This window comes from Mus caroli, unplaced genomic scaffold (assembly GCF_978045245.1).
Source record: "Mus caroli unplaced genomic scaffold, Mus_caroli_1 scaffold_19, whole genome shotgun sequence".
In the NCBI taxonomy this organism is placed as follows: Eukaryota; Metazoa; Chordata; class Mammalia; order Rodentia; family Muridae; genus Mus; species Mus caroli.
Genome location: NW_028227274.1, coordinates 80,765,878 through 80,785,064, shown reverse-complemented (window position 1 = coordinate 80,785,064; position 19,187 = coordinate 80,765,878). Strand labels below are relative to the sequence as shown.

Sequence of the window (19,187 nt, the reverse complement as noted above, 5' to 3'; positions counted from 1 at the left end):
CCCAGTTCCTGGAGGACAGTGAGGACCAGAGCAGGCGCTCTTACAGGTACTCCCTCACAGACCCAGCTCCTGACGGAGGCTGAGTGCCCTCTTACAGGTCCTCCCTCACAGACCCAGCTCCTGACGGAGGCTGAGTGCCCTCTTACAGGTCCTCCCTCACAGACCCAGCTCCTGACAGAGGCTGAGTGCCCTCTTACAGGTACTCCCTCACAGACCCAGCTCCTGACGGAGGCTGTGGCCAAGTGCTCTGCAACTCAGTTTTCTTGGGCTATGAAATAGGCTTTGTTTATAAGGCACCCAAACAGTGTCCTTCTTATGCTCGTTTAATGATTATACTAAATGCTTTGTGTCCTGCTGAGTTATAGCATTTAACAATTTTAAAATAATACATTGGAGATTGCTAAAATCCTGTCCAGACCTTGATCTAGCAGCTAATTGTCCTTGCCTCTGTTGTGTACTGCTCATTGTGTTCCCTGAGTGTGGGGTAGTGCCATGGTTTACCCAAGAACACTGCCCCCTGGTGAGCGGGCTGAAGCAGCTTTCTTCTCTTGTGTTGCCTGGTACCTGCTCGGCTCTGTAATGGTCTTTGAGTGAGCAGGGCCTGAGCTGTCTGTGTTTCCTTTCTAGGTGTGACTACTGCAACAAAGGCTTCAAGAAGTCCAGTCACTTGAAACAGCATGTGCGCTCACACACGGGGGAGAAGCCCTACAAGTGCAAGCTCTGTGGGCGTGGTTTTGTCTCCTCTGGTGTCCTCAAGTCCCATGAGAAGACACACACAGGTTACTGTCTGTGTCCTGTAGAAATCATGACTTCTCTCTTTTCGTGTTCTAGTTGTATTGCTTTAACTCTACATCATTCAGTTCACTCATAGTGGTTTCAGCCTGTCTACAGAGCGCTGAAAGTGCCACCCTCTACTCTTAGTGTGTTCTTATTGGCATCCAAAAGAAAGTCTAGACCTTTTATCATTAACTCCCTTATTCTCTTAATACTGCCAACTACAAATTATCCTTGATCTATCTCTGCCTTTGTAGATACTGTTGTAGTTACTGCCCACGAGTGAGCTCACAGACGGTCTGCAGTGGTCACATTCTTTCACTTAATACAGTGCATTGTTCAGGGCTCATCTGTATGTAGCATGTATTAATACTACCAGCCTTTTTATGATCCATAATATTTCATTATACAGACAAAGCAAGTTTAATTTTCCTATTTATTAGATCTATTATTTGACTTGTATGAATATGGATTTGGCTTTCTCATCAAGGAATACAATTGCTGGGCCTTAAGAATAGCCCTTTTCGGGGCTGGAGAGATGGCTCAGTGGTTAAGAGCACCAACTGCTCTTCCGAAGGTCCTGAGTTGAAATCCCAGGAATCACATGGAGGCTCACAACCATCCATAATAAGATCAGATGTCCTCTTCTGGAGTGTCTGAAGATAGCTACAGTGTACATACATATAATAAATAAATTTAAAAAAAAAAAAAAAGACTAACCCTTTTCGGGCTGGGAGTGACTCTAGGGCTGGTGATTATTGGAGAGCCCAGCATGTGCAGAACCCTGGGTTCCAACACACAAGTAAATCCACGTGTAAACCTCGCTGTTCAATACAGACTGAGCCTTAAGTAGCGTGCTGTCCAGCACACGGATGGAGGTCTGACTTCCACATCCTGACAGGGCACCGAACTGTGTGTTTTCTTGCTATCACCATTCCTGGGTAGGTGGCTATCACTTGTTAGGGTTTGATTTGGGTATTCCAGTGGTCCATGGTGTCTTCCTGTGCACTTTCTGAGGATTGTCGGTTCTCACCATTCTCCCATTCAATGTCAGGCTGATTGCCTTATTATCATCAGTGTGGTAAATCTTTTAAAAACAGCATGGCCATTTATGACTTGGACCTTTAGCAGATATATGGCTTGTGATTAGATTATAGTTACCCATTGAACACAACCCATTTAATATATTTACACATTTTAACATCAATATGTATTCTGAATACAGCTTTTTAGAACATCCGTGGATGAGTCTGGTGGTGACTAGGTGTGGTTTTAAGGGCTGTTGACGGACAGTCCAGGAGGCAGGGAGAATTCATTTATTGAGGGAAGGCAGGGTGTGGTAGGTGCTTCTTCTGAGGCACTGTTGTATCAGACAGGGCCATCTTGGTTTGCTGTGAGCAGCGTCTTCTCAGGGCTATTTATTGTAGGAGAGAGTGCTATCAGACATGCTCTGTTAGTGTCTGTGTTTCTAGCACTATCCAGTTAAAATCTCATAACCCGTAAGCCACTTCTACTCTGCTGTTAGGAGTTTGTTTGTCCTTTTTGTGCCTGTGATTTCAAGACTTCCTCTGACACGTTCTTGTCTTTTGATGTAGGTGTCAAGGCCTTCAGCTGCAGCATCTGCAATGCGTCTTTCACCACCAATGGGAGCCTCACGCGGCACATGGCCACACACATGAGCATGAAGCCTTACAAGTGTCCATTCTGTGAAGAGGGCTTCCGCACTGCGGTCCACTGTAGAAAACACATGAAGAGACACCAAGCAGTTTCGTCTGTAGCCGCAGCAGCTACAGAGACAGAGGGAGGAGGTAGTGTCTGCTTTGGATTGAAACTTTACTGGTCAAATGTCAGTTTAGTTATAACTTATAAATCTATTTGAAATTTTAATTTAAGAATTATTAATGAATGAGAATGAATTATGGAGGCTCTGCCAGTGCCTGGAAAATACAGAGGTGGATGCTCACAGTCATCCATTGGACAGAGCACAGGATCCCCAATGAAAGAGCTAGAGAAAGTACCCAAGGAGCTGAAGGGGTCTGAAGCTCCATAGGAGGAACAACAATATGAAATAAATAGTACCCGCAGTGCTTCCTGGGACTAAACCACCAATCAAAGAAAAAACATGGTGGGACTCGTGTCTCTAGCTCTGTATGTAGCAGAGGATGGTTCTCTCTCTCTCTCTCTCTCTCTCTGTGTGTGTGTGTGTGTGTGGCTTTATTTTCTGAGTGTGGCAGCCTGCGTGCCCTCTGAGAAAAAGTCCAGAGATGCGCAGTGAAGACAAGGACAGCCCCTGCTCTGACGGAGCGTTCTGTTGAACGTGGGCTCTGGCCGCTGTAGAACTCATTCCTAGGCTGTGCCTTTGTGCTGTTGATTTACAGTCTGTCACTCTCACTTCCTCACTGAGGTTTGCACAGATCTTTGGCATAGATCTGCACCAGATGCATACATGCAGTTGTGTTTTGTGATTTGTGCTGCGTGATAGAGTAAGCACACATGCACAACATGCCTGGATGTTGAGATTACCATGTGCTGTGCTTCAAGGAGAGCTCCCTTTTCATCTCCCCTGAAGTTGTGGAGCAGCCTGTGAAAGTTTCCTTCTGGTAGGGTGTGCTCAGTGTCACGTTGCAGTAGCGCTCATTCACACTAGGCTCCACAGTTTGAGAGACTTACCTTGTTTCCTACCAAGTACCACACATGTTCATTTGCCCAGTCCCTCACCCTGAGCTTGTTACTCAGTGCTCACTCTTCTGGTCATTCATGGCTTTCTTTTCGTAAGCCCACAGATGAAATTGGAGTTAGAGTGCGCATGCTTCATTTCCACAGGTGATAGCAGCACACAGCACTGTCATGCTAACGGGTGCAGTTCTTACACAGCCATGCAGCGTGTGTGTGTGTGTGTGTGTGTGTGCGTGCGTGTGTGTGTGTGCACATGTGTGTGTGCGTGTGTGTGTGTGTGTGTGTGTGTGTGTGTATGTGTGTGTGAGTTTTTGCTTGTGTTGTAGCTGCTGATGTTATTTTTAAATTTTTTTTATTAGATATTTTCTTCATTTACATTTCAAATGCTATCCCCTTTCTTAGTTTCTGAAAATCCCCTATACCCCCCCTGCCCTGCTCCCCTACCCACCCACTCCCACTTCCTAGCCCTGGCATTCCCCTATACTAGGGCATATGATCTTCGCAAGACCAAGGGCTTCCCCTCCCATTGATGGCTGGCTAGGTCATCCTCTGCTACATATGCAGCTAGAGACACAAGCTCGGAGGGGTACTGGTTAGTTCATATTGTTCTTCCTCCTAATGGGGTTGCAGACCCCGTTAGCATCTTGGGTACTTTCTGTAGCTCCTTTGTTGGGGGCCCTGTGTTCCATCCAATAGATGACTGTGAGCATCCACTTCTGTATATGCCAGGCACTGGCATCTCTTGTTATTGAATGGTGCTGTAGAGTGTCTGTTCCGTGCCATGTAAGATGTTTTGGTCAGCCCTCTCAGAGATGCCATCTACTGAGGAATTCCCTGTTTTCCTTCCAGTTGTTTATCCTGTCACTTGCTTGCAGTCATCTATGGATGAGGTTACAGGTCAGGCTGTAGGACCACTCTGGTGCTACGTTCAAATGACAGTAGTGTACATTTGTCTTATAGTTTGAAAGGGAGCCTTCACCCTTTGCCTGAACCACTTTAAAATTGCAAAAGCCTTGACTTGGGTGTTGCAAAGCTGCTTTGGTCAGCTTCTTTAGTAGACAGTTTTAAGACCTTTGGCCTTCTGTGCTTCAAGGAGTAGATCCATCTGGTAGAGTTTAGTGTGGCCCTGGTTTCCAGCAGTCACAGTCTGCAGTGAGCTGTGGTGAGCCATGAAAAGCAAGTCTTTCAGATGTCCAGATGGTACTCCTCAGACCCTGGAGTGTGCGCAGTGTCCACTGGTGAGCTAGCATGAATATGCTCCAGGCCAGTGCTAGGCTTTCTTAGCAGTTAAGAAGGCATAGATTCCAGGGTCGATGCTAGGATTGCTTCGTGGGGTTCCCGTAGCTCTTTGTCGCACACATTCATGTTTATGGACACTGTGATGTGTCTTGCTGGCCTGCCGTGCACTCTCTGAGCCAGAGAAGAACTCGTGCATTGTTGGCTCTGCTCACCCTGGTGCTTGGGATGTGGATTTAGTTCCTTCTCGGCTATGGCCTTACACGAGCCGTCTGCTCTTCTTGCTAATTTTATTATCTTTTCCTTTTTCACGCCTAGTTTTATATTGATCTTTATATATTTTGGTTATTTAAAATTTCAGCACAGTTATCTCCATGTCTTACCATCAGTGTTGGTGGGGGCACTGTCTATAGCTTGCTTAGATTGTTCAGACCTTACAAATGTATGATGGAGTTTTTATGTGTGTGTTTTCTAGAAGTTTTGTGAGTAGATATTGAGTTTCCTGACTCCGTCTTCCATGACGGATCTCCTTTCCCACCCCTCTCCTGTTTTCTGTCTGGTCCATCTTTTTTCTGAATATCAATCCGGTTGTATTTCCCGTGTTCTGATTGGAGTTAACTCTGCTCGCTTCCCTACGTCTGTAGGGTTTACCTATTTCAGTCCTGACTGTGCTTTTTATTCTTACATTTTCTGTGTTTTTAAACACACACACACACACACACACACAGTGCATGTGGAGTGCAGCCCTGTGACAGAAGTCTCTGTACTCTCTCCTCAGTAGCTTTCTTACCTTCATGTCTGCAGTTGCTGCTGGCAGCTTTTTCCCTGGTTTTTGTTTTTGTTTTTGTTTTTGTTTTTGTTTTTGTTTTTGTTTTTGTTTTGTTATTGTTGCTATTTTCTTTCGTTTTTGTTTTTGTTTTTGTTTTTTGTCTTTCTTTGAGGCAGTGTTTCTCTGGGTAGCTTTGCCTGTCCTAGAACTTACATTGTAGACCAGGCTGGCCTTGAATTCACAGAGATCCGCCTGCCTCTGCCTCCTGAGTGCTGGGATTAAAGCGTGCATCACCACCACTCGTGGCTGTTTTTAGAGTTTTGTTGCAGTTTGGTGGGCTCAGGATGCTGGAATACATCACTATAGTGAGAGGATATTTGTGTGTGTGCACACGTGCGTGCGTGTGTGTGTGCGCGTGCGTGCGTGTGTGATTTCTAAAGTTTCTTCTCTCCGTTCATTTTCTTTAATTGAGGGTTCTGTGTTGTTTTATTAAGTTGGCCTCTGAATTTTGAGCATCTGGTTTTATTCACCTAGTAATCGGTTATGGCCCGTAGTTGCATAGTCTGTGAGTTCTGGCTTTGTGGGCAGTGATGCTTGCTGAGCTCCTGCTGACCGTGTAGCTGGCAGAAGCCAGCCTTATCCACAGTGTCCTCTTCTGCGGCCTCTCTTGATTGTCTCCCTTCTTCCTAGTCAGATGAGTTCTCATTAGCCCCAAATGGAAAAGCAGCTGTTTGCTGCCTGAAATGTTGCTTACTAACTCTAACCTTCCATGCTTCATTTTCTTGTGTTGAAACTTGATTTTTATTGTTGACTTTGCACCCTTTTTCTTATAGACACATGTGTGGAGGAAGATGAAGACAATTCGGACAGAAGTGCGTCAAGAAAGCCTCGTCCTGAGGTCATTACTTTCACAGAGGAGGAGACAGCCCAGCTGGCCAAAATTCAGCCCCAGGAGAGCGCTACAGTGTCTGAGAAGGTCCTGGTGCAGTCGGCTGCAGAAAAGGATCGCATCAGCGAGATGAAGGATAAGCAGGCAGAGCTTGAGGCGGAACCCAAGCACGCCAACTGTTGCACGTATTGTCCGAAGAGCTTCAAGAAGCCCAGCGACCTGGTGAGGTGAGGCTGCTGCTACTCTTTCCTGCAGCTCTTGCAGACTTGAGCATGTACTTGAGTGCTTTTCACACTAGTGTGGGAAGTCACCTGTGGGTGTGTGGGTCTAACCTGCATCACCGTAGTGAGCTCATGTAGAGCCTGGACTGCACTGCCTATGCAGTTTCTGTGATTGTGATAGAAAATGAGCCAAGTTCATTGAGGAGCACAGAGTGCTTGGCTGTGTCAGGCATTGATGACCAGCAGCTGTCACAGTCAAGCAGCTGATGATGATGGACTGTGGCAGAGTAGTGAGGAACCTGGGACCCTGCCATAATGAGGTTTCCATTGCTGTGAAGAGACTCCATGATCACAGCACCTCTTATAAAAGTCAACGTTTGGTTGGAGCTGGCTTACAGTTTAGTTCATTATCATGTTGGGAAGCACGGCAGCATGCAGGCAGACATGGTGCTGGAGATGGAGCTGGGAGTTCTCCAGCCAGATCACAAGGAGCAGGGAATGAACTGGCTTGAGCTTTTTAGACCTCAAAGCCTGCCCCGCAGTGACTCACTTCCTCCAGCAAGGCCACACCTCCTAATAGTGCCATTCCCTATGGGCCAAGCATTCACACATGGGAGGCTCTGGGGCCATTCCTAGTCAAATCACCACAGACCCTGAACTCAGGGGAAGGTGGCGGAGCTGCAGGGCTGTGTAGAGTGGGAAGAGACAAGCCATACCAGATGCCATTATCCAGTGTGCAGTCAGGATGCTAAGCTTGGCTCTGGGAGGTACTGGAACCAGCAGGTAAGTCTCATCAAGCACCTCAGCGGCCAGCAGAGCTGGAAGTCTTCAGACAGGACGTGACGCGTGTGTGGACTGCACAGGTTGTAACTCAGCAAAGCTTAAAGTTTAAAATACATAAGTAGTTAAAAATAAAATCCCAAGTTGGGCAGTGGTGGCGCGCGCCTTTAATCCCAGCACTTGGGAGGCAGAGGCAGGTGGATTTCTGAGTTTGAGACCAGCCTGGTCTACAGAGTGAGTTCCAGGACACCCAGGGCTACACAGAGAAACCCTGTCTCGAAAAAAAAAAAAAAAAAAAAAAAGGAAAAATAAAAATCAAATCCCTTAATTAGAAATGTTTTTTTAATAGGCATGTTAGAATCCATACTGGAGAAAAGCCATATAAGTGTGATGAATGTGGGAAGAGCTTTACTGTGAAGTCCACTCTAGATTGTCACGTGAAGACCCACACAGGTAAGGAACAGCTCCTCAGCACCGCAGATGCCTGAGGGTGTGTCTTAGTGCTTTCTGCACAAATGTTTCAAAATTATAGAGAACTCAAAAGTAGGAACCATGAAAATATAGTCGTAAAAGGGTTATTTATTTATTTATTTATTATTTTATTTCTATGTAAGGAAAATGGTTTAACTCTTTGAATGGGGCAGGGGTAAAAATGTCAGAAATCAAATTATAAATTATCGCTGTTCTTATTCAGCCTTTATTCTTCTTTCACAAGGTTCTCTGCTAGTCTCACTTGGGCCAAGGAGAGTCATTTTGCAGATGTTTGGAAATTCTCTTTGACAGTTACTAGACCATATCATCTTTTTATGTGAGGAGAAAAATGTATCAAAGGGAAGACTGTTTCTTGTTTTCATCATGTGATTCGAGGATCTGAAAATCAGTTGTATTTAAAAAGCACAAACCTTTGTTGTTTGAGTTCTGCAGTTGTAAATCATCTTCTCCAAGTCACGGTGTGGGCCTTGTGTGCCGTGAGGCTGATGGCAGCACAGTCCTCCCAGCTCCATGAGGTCAGGGCCCTGTGTGCCGTGAGGCTGATGGCAGCACAGTCCTCCCAGCTCCACGGGGTCAGGGCCCTGTGTGCCGTGAGGCTGATGGCAGCACAGTCCTCCCAGCTCCACGAGGTCAGGGCCCTGTGTGCCGTGAGGCTGATGGCAGCACAGTCCTCCCAGCTCCATGAGGTCAGGGCCCTGTGTGCTGTGAGGCTGATGGCAGCACAGTCCTCCCAGCTCCATGGGGTAGTACTTGTACTAAGTTGTGACTATCTGGAAGTGTGTTTGCATGTAGGAGTGTAAGGACCTCTCCAGGGGATGTTAGACATCGCTCTGCTGTCCACTAGGGAGCGTTATCAAGTTCCATATTCCAAAAGTTTGGATCATAAGATTGAACAAATATCTACAGATGGACTTTGATACATTTATGTCAAGTTCTATCATCCTCTCCTGATGGATTATTATTGGCAACTAGACAGGGATGAACTCGCCTGTTAAGAGTTTCTCAGACAGTTTGCTGTTGTTTCATCAGGTTCCTAGTGTCTGTCCCTTATGTTGTACTGTAAACTTGCCGAGGGTGCATGGGCTAGCTGTGCCCAGCTTGCTTCCAAGTCTCGTACGCTGTGGTGACAAGCTAGGTGCCTGGTGGTGTTCCTTGCAGTTAGCAAAGCTATTCTAGCCTCGACTGGGGTGGGAGTTCAGCTTAGGCTACGTAGATAAGAAAGGTGTTTTCTCGCTCTGAAGACCTCAGAGCAGTATAGGATCACAGATTTACTATAGCCTCTGAGTCTGCCTGGTCATTCCTGGCAAAAAGCAATGCTTATTTCCTCATGGCTGATCCTGAGTTCTCCCAGGGCTGTCACTGTCCATGGCATTTGTGCCTTGCTTTTGTTATGTGGGTGATTATGAGAAGATCCAGAGGGTGGCGCATAACACAGGACACAGGGCCTGCCTGAGGGCACAGGGTCTTCCTTGTGCACATTCCTCCAGGTAGAATATGATGATTTCAGGACGCAGAGTCTCCGAGGGTTGTGGGAATACTAACTGCAGACCATAGGCAGTGTGTGAGTCAGTTTCTGCTGTTACTGTTGTCATAGCATTCTTGGTTGAGAGCCTCATGCACTTTGCTGTCTGAAGCCAGGGTGGTGTGTCCATACTGGCTGTGAGCTTCGATTGTCACTAGCTCCTGCTTATTCCCCGCTGCTTTTTTAGGCCAGAAGCTGTTCAGCTGCCATGTCTGCAGCAACGCCTTCTCCACAAAGGGAAGTCTGAAGGTACACATGCGCCTACACACAGGAGCAAAGCCTTTCAAATGCCCTCACTGTGAGCTGCGCTTCCGGACTTCTGGGCGAAGGAAGACTCATATGCAGTTTCACTACAAATCAGACCCAAAGAAGGCCAGGAAGCCTGTCACACGAAGCTCTTCAGAAAGTCTCCAGTCTGTGAACCTTCTCAACTCATCTTCCACGGACCCAAATGTGTTCATCATGAACAACTCTGTGCTGACAGGGCAGTTTGATCAGAATATGCTCCAGCCAGGCTTGGTTGGCCAGGCTATCCTTCCTGCCTCTGTCTCAGGTAGGAAACCAATGTGTGTCATCTCCTCTGTTCCCATAGCAACACACTCTGACCCTGTCCCTCAGAAGGCAGCAGGGACAGCTGAGCTCCCTTCTCCCATTGCGTCTGCTTTAGTACACGTGCTTTGCTAAGCTTCTGCTCAGGGAGTCTAAACCCTCCCAGTTAGCATTCCCACGACTTTAATCTAGTGCAGGTATCCTGTTGTTAGTGCTTGCACATGTGTGAAAGGTATTAAATGTGCACCACTGTGTTTGTATACTAGAAGTAAGGGCCATAGTTTTTGCCCCTGTTTGACTTCTCTTTCTGTGTCACTCTCCTTGGGGCATGAGAGAACCAGACGGCCGCTCAGTGGCTGCTGTTATATTAAACTGTGGACTAGTGGGTAGTCTTTTGTTAGTCTCTTTTCTGCTGTTTGAAATGGGTAAGATTATTTCACAGTGGCTATTTTGTTATAGGCAGGTAATACAGATATATCTGTAGTAAAAATAATTGTATTCCGTAATATGACATAACCTGTAAAATTTTTGTGTTCTAAAATCTCTGTGGAAAAAGTGAATCCTTTCATATTTAAAGCATTTACAGTATTAAATTAAGTTCTTTTGTTTCTCATTCTCTGGCCAGCTGGTGGTGACTTGACAGTATCTTTGACTGATGGAAGTTTGGCCACTCTGGAAGGTATCCAGTTACAGCTAGCTGCTAACTTGGTTGGACCAAATGTTCAGATTTCTGGGATCGATGCCTCCAGCATCAACAATATCACATTGCAGGTATGGCGACTCCATGGTTTTCTGTGCTGTGACAGTGTCTAACCTGCATGGAGGCAGAGCACTCTGGCAGTGTCTAACCTGCATGGAGGCAGAGCACTGTGACAGTGTCTAACCCGCATGGAGGCAGAGCACTGTGATGCTGACCTGGAGAATCTGTTGCTTTGCAGATTGATCCAAGCATCTTGCAGCAAACACTACAGCAGGGCAGCCTGCTTGCTCAGCCAATCACAGGCGATTCTGGCACAGCCTCCCAGAACAGTTCTCTTCAGACATCAGACAGCACCGTCCCAGCCAGCGTCGTCATCCAGCCTCTGTCAGGCCTGTCCTTACAGCCCACAGTGACATCTGCCAATCTGACCATTGGCCCACTGTCTGAACAGGACTCTGTGCTGACCACCAGCAGCAGCGGTAAGTACCAGTGTTCTCTGACTATAAAACCTGGGAGTTCTTTTTGTTAGTTCTTGTAAGCCGACCCGCGGAGGCAGGCTCAGGCTGAAAGAGACTTAGTCCATTCTTGGTGTCTGGAGCCAGCCTGTAGGCGATGTGCAGAATAGGATGTTCCTCAGGAATGTCTCAGGTGCTTCTCAGCTGGTAGCAGTGTCTTGGAGAGAGCAGTGGCAGGTGGCAGAACAAAAGAGCCATCTAGGTTGGAAGGCTCCACCTTAGGTAATTTCCTTATCAGTGGCAACAAGGTCAAAGTCTGGGTCAGCCTGCTTCATGGCTGAGGGAGGCTACAATTCCTCCCTGATGATATAATAAAAATAGCCAGACTGAGGCATAAAATTTATTTATGCTCCATTGTCCTGCCTGGGAATTATGGTGGCTGGCGGCTGTGCCTGTCTTAGGATCTCAGATCTTCTCAAACCATCCAATTCCATCATAGGAGGCTACGTGCAGCTAGTTTGTGTTATATTTCATACAAACATGGCTCTGTGGTGTATTATCAACAGCCGCGGCCTTTTGGCATGTACCCCTGTCTTAGATTGGTATGATTCCGGGATCTGGTTGCCCGTCATTGACTAACCGGTCCTCATAGCACACCCTATTCCCAAATCAGACCAAAGGCACAATATGTACTTTGAATTCTTCTTGATAAAAACTAATAACTGCCACCTGTGTTGTTGGAGGCTAGGTTTTACATCTGCTGTTGTCACGCTGAAGGGTTAGGGTTAGGGTTAGGGCCTTGCTGGCCTGCTTGAGAAACAAAGGTGGGGCAGTGAAAAGCAACAGTATAAAAGCTTCTTTGTGGAAGCCCAGGTACTTTATTCAGTTGCAAATTAGCAACACTCAAGCTCATACTCTGGCCTCCAGGTGTGGGGGAGCTGGCTTTGAGAATTAGCAGAAAGGCCAGAGATTCTCTGGAAGTGGAGGCTGTGCTCCAAATTAACTTTGCTAGGTAATTAAGATTTTTAGTTATCGTCAATAGGAATCTCTAATATTGGCCTCATTACTAGACCAGTCCAAGATTGAGTTAGAATAACTGGTCACATTGAAGGAAAGAGAAGAATCATTATAATTCTTTCTTATGAGTAATCTTTCTAAGTCAGATTCCACAGTCTTTGATGTTCTTTTTTACCATAAGGTTAAAAAGCTTGAAGCAAGGCAGCTTCACTTGTTCAAACTGGAAAAATAGCAAGCAAGGATGGGTGGAAAACATGTACCCAATTCAGCTTCCTTGTCACTACAGTCAGGGTACTGAGCCAACTCACCTGCCAGCTTGTCACATGAATTAGCCATCATGCTTCTGCAGCGTTCTCTGGAGAGAACTTATGCTTTTCCCTTCCCTAATAAGGTAGCTGTTCAGGATCAAGCCATATGCCAATAAGTAGTTCCTTTTAAGATATTATAAGGCATTTATTAAGTTCTTTGACATCCAAATTTCAAAATTCTAAAATAAAAGTATGATTTAAATAATGTGCACAGGAATGCACTAAATAATATGCACGGGGATATAATTTCCCCTTTCTTTGTCTTTTAAGAAACTAAACTTTTAAAGTTCCACAATACCTTGTCCTTGAGAATTAATAATTTGTTGACAAAACATCTCAAATACTTGACTGTTATAGTCAGTTTTAATGTAACATGGGCAGTGACTAATAGCACTTTTAGTTGTTTCTCTTGAAGAGCAGTTGTAACTAGAAAGCTTGAAAAGTTATTAATAGTCACATGTGCATAATTTATTAATCAGAAATAAGAGCATTCATTTGCAGCAATTAATTAAGTATAAGTCCTCAAGAATTAACACTATTATGTGGAAACAAGTAGTAACTGAGGACACTAATAGCAAAGAATTTTTTGTAATTTGATACACCCAATTTCTAAGAATATTAAAATATTATCTTAAAACATAACTGTTTTGAATATATAAAGAACAAGATTATATATCCAATCTATCTTATATGTAGGACCTATAGACTGCTTGAGATATAAATCCTGCAAGGCATTGCTTTAAGATGTCTAGGCAATCTAGAACAATTTATTAAATGTCTAAAAACAGCCTTCTTAAAAGGACAGCATTTTTTTCTTATGAGTTGTATATGCATAAGCAATCGCAAATTTGAGAATTAATAGCATCCGAGGGACGAACAATCTTAAGCAATTGTGAGCTCTGAGATATAATATTGACTATTAATATACAAATTAAGGTTTGATTGTTCAGCATTTTAAAGCACCATCTACAGCACACAACCTAATTATCTGTGCTGAAGCAGGGGAAGCTCAAAAGAATAAGTATGTGATCTAATTCACATCTACTTATTTCCCATAGAGGGGTTGTTTTTAAACACAGTAACTGGGATGCATGCATGGATGAATTTATAGAAGATACAAAAGCATGCATAAAAACAATTTTTTAACTTATCTTTGGGATATTGATTGTCAATTTTATTTTAAATGATGGTATGCAATAGATCAATTATTAACATTCTGTAATAACCAAATTAATTGCTGTTTTGAACAAGGAACAGACACTTTGTCAGTTTCTTAAGACACAGTTTTTGTTATAGTTATCCCACACTATAAGAATTTATCTTATAATTCTTTATTAGCACCACAGAGGCCTTAATAGGTGTTAAAACTTTACTTTGAGGTGAAGAAGGATGATTTTACAACAATGTTTTCTCTTGCCAAGGAATTTTTGTGGGCACAGAACTAAAATAAGCAGGTAATATTTAATTACCATTGATTATAATTGATAACAATTATAAAAGCTTTCTTATTTTCTGCAAAGCCTTTTGTTCTTTGTCAGTTAATTTGTGTCTCACTTAATAGCACCTAACAAAGGCTTAAGTTCTCCTGTGGTGAGTTTAAGGTGAGGTCTTAGCCAATTAACATCTCTGGAAGCTTTTGAAAATAAAATTTTGAAGCAAATCAATTTCTCTTTCTTAGATTTTCTGTACCACAATATTATGGTATAATTAAAACCCTAAATATTAAAAGAATATTGCCTCTGAATCTTTTCTGGAGCAACAGCTATTCCCCAGAACTTAAAAGCTCCTTTAAAGTGAACTTCCCTTGAGGGTCATTAGCTAATGACATACTTTTCACTTAGGAAACAATATACACTGAAAGATTCAAACTCTTAGCTTCTTGTATAGAAGCAGAAATGATAAAAATTTTACTTATATAACGTAAAGCTGTGTTAGCCATACCTACAGCAATATTTTCCAGTGATTGCCAGTTCACTAGAAGCAAAGCTCTTTACAATTATCAGAATGCAAAGGAAAAAACAAACTCTTAAATCTATAATAACCACATGAAGTAGGCAAGTCAAATCGCAATGTCCTGATAAATTCTACAGCCTGATTGACCCCTTTTTATAAACTTAGAATTTAAACTTTATTAGAATAACATCTGGGTAGATCTGTAACAGTGTTCTTTCAGCTAAAAGAAAATCCCTCTGTAGGCAAGGAGAGGCAAGTTTCCAGAGCTTCCTTAGGCACCGTTTGCAAGACAAAAGAAAGTTACACAAACTGAGCAGAAGCTGCTCTGAGCTTAGTTCCTCTTGCCACGAGGACAGATTTTAGAATTACTAAGTTTCTTTTGCAATATTAGACCATAACTACAACTTTGGGAAAGCAAAACCCAATTTCAAAACAATTTATCATATTTAGAATCAATATTAGAAGCATTATTATCATGTTACAAAGTTTGGCTGTCAGTTTATACCTATGAATGCATGACAGTGCAAGCTTTAATGCTTCATTAAAGAGACATTGCTTTAAATCTTATCTTAATCTTACTTTCTAGGATAAGAATCACATTAAATATTATCTCAGCTAGAAGTGTCTTAGGAGGCCCCGTTTTTTGGCCCGCTTTATGCCACGTGTTTGAAAGACTCCAAACCTGTGTTACCAATTTAAAGCTAACTTACCAGTAACCAGTGTTACACCCATTTGATCATTCCCAATAACTTATAAGCTAATACTCTATGATGAAGACACGCAGAGCATATTAAACCTCTAAGACCAGTAAAAAGCCAAACGAAGCAGCTACACTTAGACCAATCAGAGCATTTTAATTTTTCTAGCTATAATTATAAAATAAAAAGCACTTTGTCATTTGCTAAACACATTAATCACAATTGCAGAGAACCCTCCAGGCAAAAAACCATCTATCAGCTTTTTTCCCCCACAACTAAGAGTCTGCAGACTCCTTTTCTCAAAAAACAGTTTTTCCAGCAGGAGCCCTCCTGCTGTGCCTGATCCTGGTGAAAAACGTGTGGCCACTCTCTTGCTAAGTCCGCAGATAAAGTTTTAGCAATCTTTCTTTTCCAGCATGAAACACAGAACATTCAGTCATTCAGACAACGAAACAAAACACACATGAATCGACACGTAAACGGAAATTAGACAACACAAAGAGGGCAGAGAACTTCTGCTGTAGAGCCAGAGAGAATAAAGCAGGGTGTTCCCTGAATTCTCTCTGTCTATGGGAGAATTTCAAAATCCATTTTCCTCTATATATTTTACTCCATCATTTTAAGCCCTATTCCTCTAGCCTGATGCAGTTCTCGACTGCGGACAATCGCCTGTTTCATTATTTTAAATCCTATTCCTCTTGCCTGAAACAGTTTTTAAAAGCTGTGGACAACCGCCCGATTCAGTTTCTAGTCCCACACATATTTCGCTGTCAAGTCCTAAGTGGAAAAAGCGCTGGGTTAGCACTGTTCCAAACTTAGCCCGTATCCTTCCGCATCTCCAGCAACACTTTTTTAAAAAATGAAGTTTAAAGCCAGTGCTAGCATAAATACCTGTTGCTCACGGTGCCCAATACGATCTGATTCTTTCCTTCCCTTGGAGCTCCATACAAGACAGCGATTCCCTCAATGTTTTCCCACCATTCCCATGGTCCCTGGCCTGGGCGCCAACCTGTTACAAGCCCGCTCACAGCTTACAAGAGCCGGGTACACCTGGGAGGCAGGCTGGGGCTGCTGAGGCTGCTGGGGCGAGAAATTAATGGAGCCAAGACATGATTCTGTTCAAGGCCCTCCAGTTTACTATGAGAGTCTACTTATAAAAGGGGAAGGCCCATCCCCCGCCAGTCCATTCTTGGTGTCTGGAGCCAACCTGTAGGCGATGTGCAGAATAGGATGTTCCTCAGGAATGTCTCAAGTGCTTCTCAGCAGGTAGCAGTGTCTTGGAGAGAGCAGTGGCAGGTGGCAGAACAAAAGAGCCATCTAGGTCAGAAGGCTCCACCTTGGGTAATTTCCTTCTCAGTGGCAGCAAGGTCAAAGTCTGGGTCAGCCTGCTTCAGGGCTGAGGGAGGCTACAGTTGCTCATGGTAACATGGGTGGTTTTAGGTCAGTGCAGTGATATTTTTCATTTCTTTGTAAAGCTTACCAACAAAGCATAAATCCTCCAGTGCCCTTGGTTTCGAGGTGATCATTCAGTATATCCACCTTACTGTTACTGGAACGCTCTGCTCACCGGCCTTTCATTTCATCATCTCCCGTACCTTCCCTTGTGTGTGTGTGTGTGTGTGTGTGTGTGTGTGTGTGTGTGTGTGTGTGTACTGGGGAATAAGAAAGACCTAGAGTCTGTGAACTCTAGGGCAAGTTTTATCTTTTCAGATAAATCAATTAGATATGATTGATAATTTATCTGAGTCTTTGCCCTTTGAAGATAATGCTTTTCCTGTAAAGCAGAAGTGTGTGTATTAGGGCTCAATTACTTGCTTTGTCATGATGAGCAGGTTCACAGGACCTCTCTCAAGTGATGACTTCACAAGGCCTTGTGTCCACATCGACGGGCCCGCATGAGATCACCCTGACCATCAACAACTCCAGTCTCAGCCAGGTCCTAGCCCAGGCTGCCGGCCCCACCGCCTCCTCATCCTCGGGCTCGCCACAGGAGATCACCCTGACCATCTCTGGTTAGTAAGTTCACACTGTAGATATCTTTCGGCCCACAACTTAAGGCCATCTTGTATGTGTCTTTTTCAGCACCGGGTGTGCATAAAGATACTATATTTCATTTATTTGGCAGGTTCAAATCTAGTGAAATCTAGTATCAGAAGCAAAAAACTGGCTTCATACGTGACCTTCTGGCTCTGTAGAGTTTATGGTGTGACTAATGTTTAGAGTTGGCTACTTTTGCTCTGTGTTTTTATTTAGCAACATACTAAAGAACAGGTAATGTCCTTATTCTTGTTCCTATTCTGTATACTAAAGAAATATCGCTCATTTGAGCTGTGCGCAAGAAATAATTTTCAAAGCACCTCCATGGTGTCACGTACCCTTGGATCTTTGGAACACTGCTAGGATTGTGTAGAAAGTTACAAATAGGTTAGACCATTGAAAAACATTGATAAATAAATCGATGAATACTATTTGCAGTAAAGTACACTTGACATTAACAAGTCACCCTAATGTTAGCCTCTGGCCTAGTGTCAGCCCCTCCTTGCTGCACCTCATGTTCCTCTGGCTCACTCTGGCTGGGGCAACATGGGCCTGGTATGTCTTGTCCACCTGGTTCCTTGCTCTCAGCCTTCAGCCCTTCATGTAAACTAAGTCTTTTTTTAAAAATATAAACAAAAGCCAGTGTTTTATGTAGCCCAGGCCCGCTTCAAACTCACTGTTGAATCTCTGATTATCCTCCTATTGCCTCCGCAGTGCTGAGAGTGTAGGCACACACTGCTGTGCCCAGTACACTAGTCTTTTTGTTGTTGCTATGATCAAGTAGCATGACCAAGGCAACTCAAAGGAAAAGTTTATCTGGGTTATGGGTCTGGAGGGAGTCCATGATGACAGGTGAGGCACGGCAGCAGGAGCAGGAGCAGGAGAGGGCTCATCTCGTCTGTACAATGAAACACACAAGAGTGACCGGAAGTGGGGTGAGGCTGCAGACTTCCCAAGCCTTCCCCCAATGACCTGCTTTCTTCAGCAAGGCTGCACCCTCTAAAGTCTCTGCAGCCTTTGCAAACAGCGAACCGAATGGAGAAGAAGGATTGGAATACAGGAGCCTGGCCGGGGGGAGCATTTCTGGTTCAGCGCATCACCTCCAGGATGCACAGTGTTAGGGAGTAAACCCAGGGTGTTGTCCGTGCCAGGCGGGCAGCTGCAACCCCAGCCCAGATGGTGTCTAACAGTGACTTTAAGCTCTCATGACTGCCTCCCAGTACTGCTCTTACAAGCAGGAGCATTTCACCAGAGATCCTGCTCACTTCCTGGTACGATGGAGGAAGCAGCCAAGTTTCATTTGGAACACGTGGAAGGAACAATGGCAGCAAACTGCCAGACCAGCCCAAGGTCGTGGTTTCCAGGTTCAGTGAGATTTCCACAGAAATAAGAGTGGAACTGAGATAAAGCGTAGGAATAAGGAAATTAAAAAGTAAAAGCTTTAAAATCAGGAGGGTCTGACTTCTGAAAGATGCACCCCGCCTTTCGGCAGCTGCAGAACAATGAACATGAACATTGGGTCTCGTGATTCAGTAACCCTCCTCTTTTGATTATACATCCTGAGTTTCAGTATTTTAAGAAAGCTGTTTTGATCAGGGTAGTGGTAAAAAGTTGTTTTATTGAGAACTTTTTTTTTTTTTTTTTGAGTGCTCTCAGTGTTGGATATGTGCTAGGCCTTATTAAAAAATACACAGAATTCTTGCTTATAGCTTAGAAATCAAGTTCTTTGCTTTTGTATTTCCTATTTTTCTATAGTTGGTCATATTCTTACACTATTGCTTATGGGTATTGTAAAAGAGTAGCCGTTTATAACATTAAGTATTTCATTTTTAACTTAAAAGGTTTGTTGTATGAGACAGTTTCTGGTTGGCTACTTGGAGTTTTGCATGCAAAATCTCAATGCCATACACACTGTCACTTGCTTTGTATAGTGCAGAGTTTGATATGTGGTGAACAAAATGTTATTTAAGTTGGTCAGATTTTGAACCAGTAGCAGATGTTTCTTTAGGAGCAAGCATGCTGGTGAGCAGTGGGAAGATACGGGCAGGAGGCGGTCAGCACAGGGATGCTCTGCATTGCTGAGTCTGGAAGCCTGTTGGTACCTGTGACCT

At 44.0% G+C, this 19,187-nt stretch overlaps 1 protein-coding gene across 3 annotated transcripts in view; it reads left to right on the top strand.

The window, feature by feature from the left end:
* The window catches only part of Znf236 (zinc finger protein 236), a 106,318-nt gene that overhangs the window by 64,943 nt on the left and 22,188 nt on the right, over positions 1–19,187 (top strand). For all 3 annotated transcript variants that reach the window (XM_085833659.1, XM_085833658.1, XM_085833657.1), the window contains exons 17-25: positions 1–46; positions 628–779; positions 2,370–2,582; positions 6,289–6,571; positions 7,695–7,798; positions 9,547–9,912; positions 10,534–10,679; positions 10,847–11,087; positions 16,872–17,051. The exon at positions 1–46 is cut by the window's left edge and continues 58 nt beyond it. In XM_085833659.1, coding sequence (XP_085689785.1) covers positions 1–46; positions 628–779; positions 2,370–2,582; positions 6,289–6,571; positions 7,695–7,798; positions 9,547–9,912; positions 10,534–10,679; positions 10,847–11,087; positions 16,872–17,051 — 1,731 coding nt within the window. The remainder of the gene's footprint in view (positions 47–627; positions 780–2,369; positions 2,583–6,288; positions 6,572–7,694; positions 7,799–9,546; positions 9,913–10,533; positions 10,680–10,846; positions 11,088–16,871; positions 17,052–19,187) is intronic.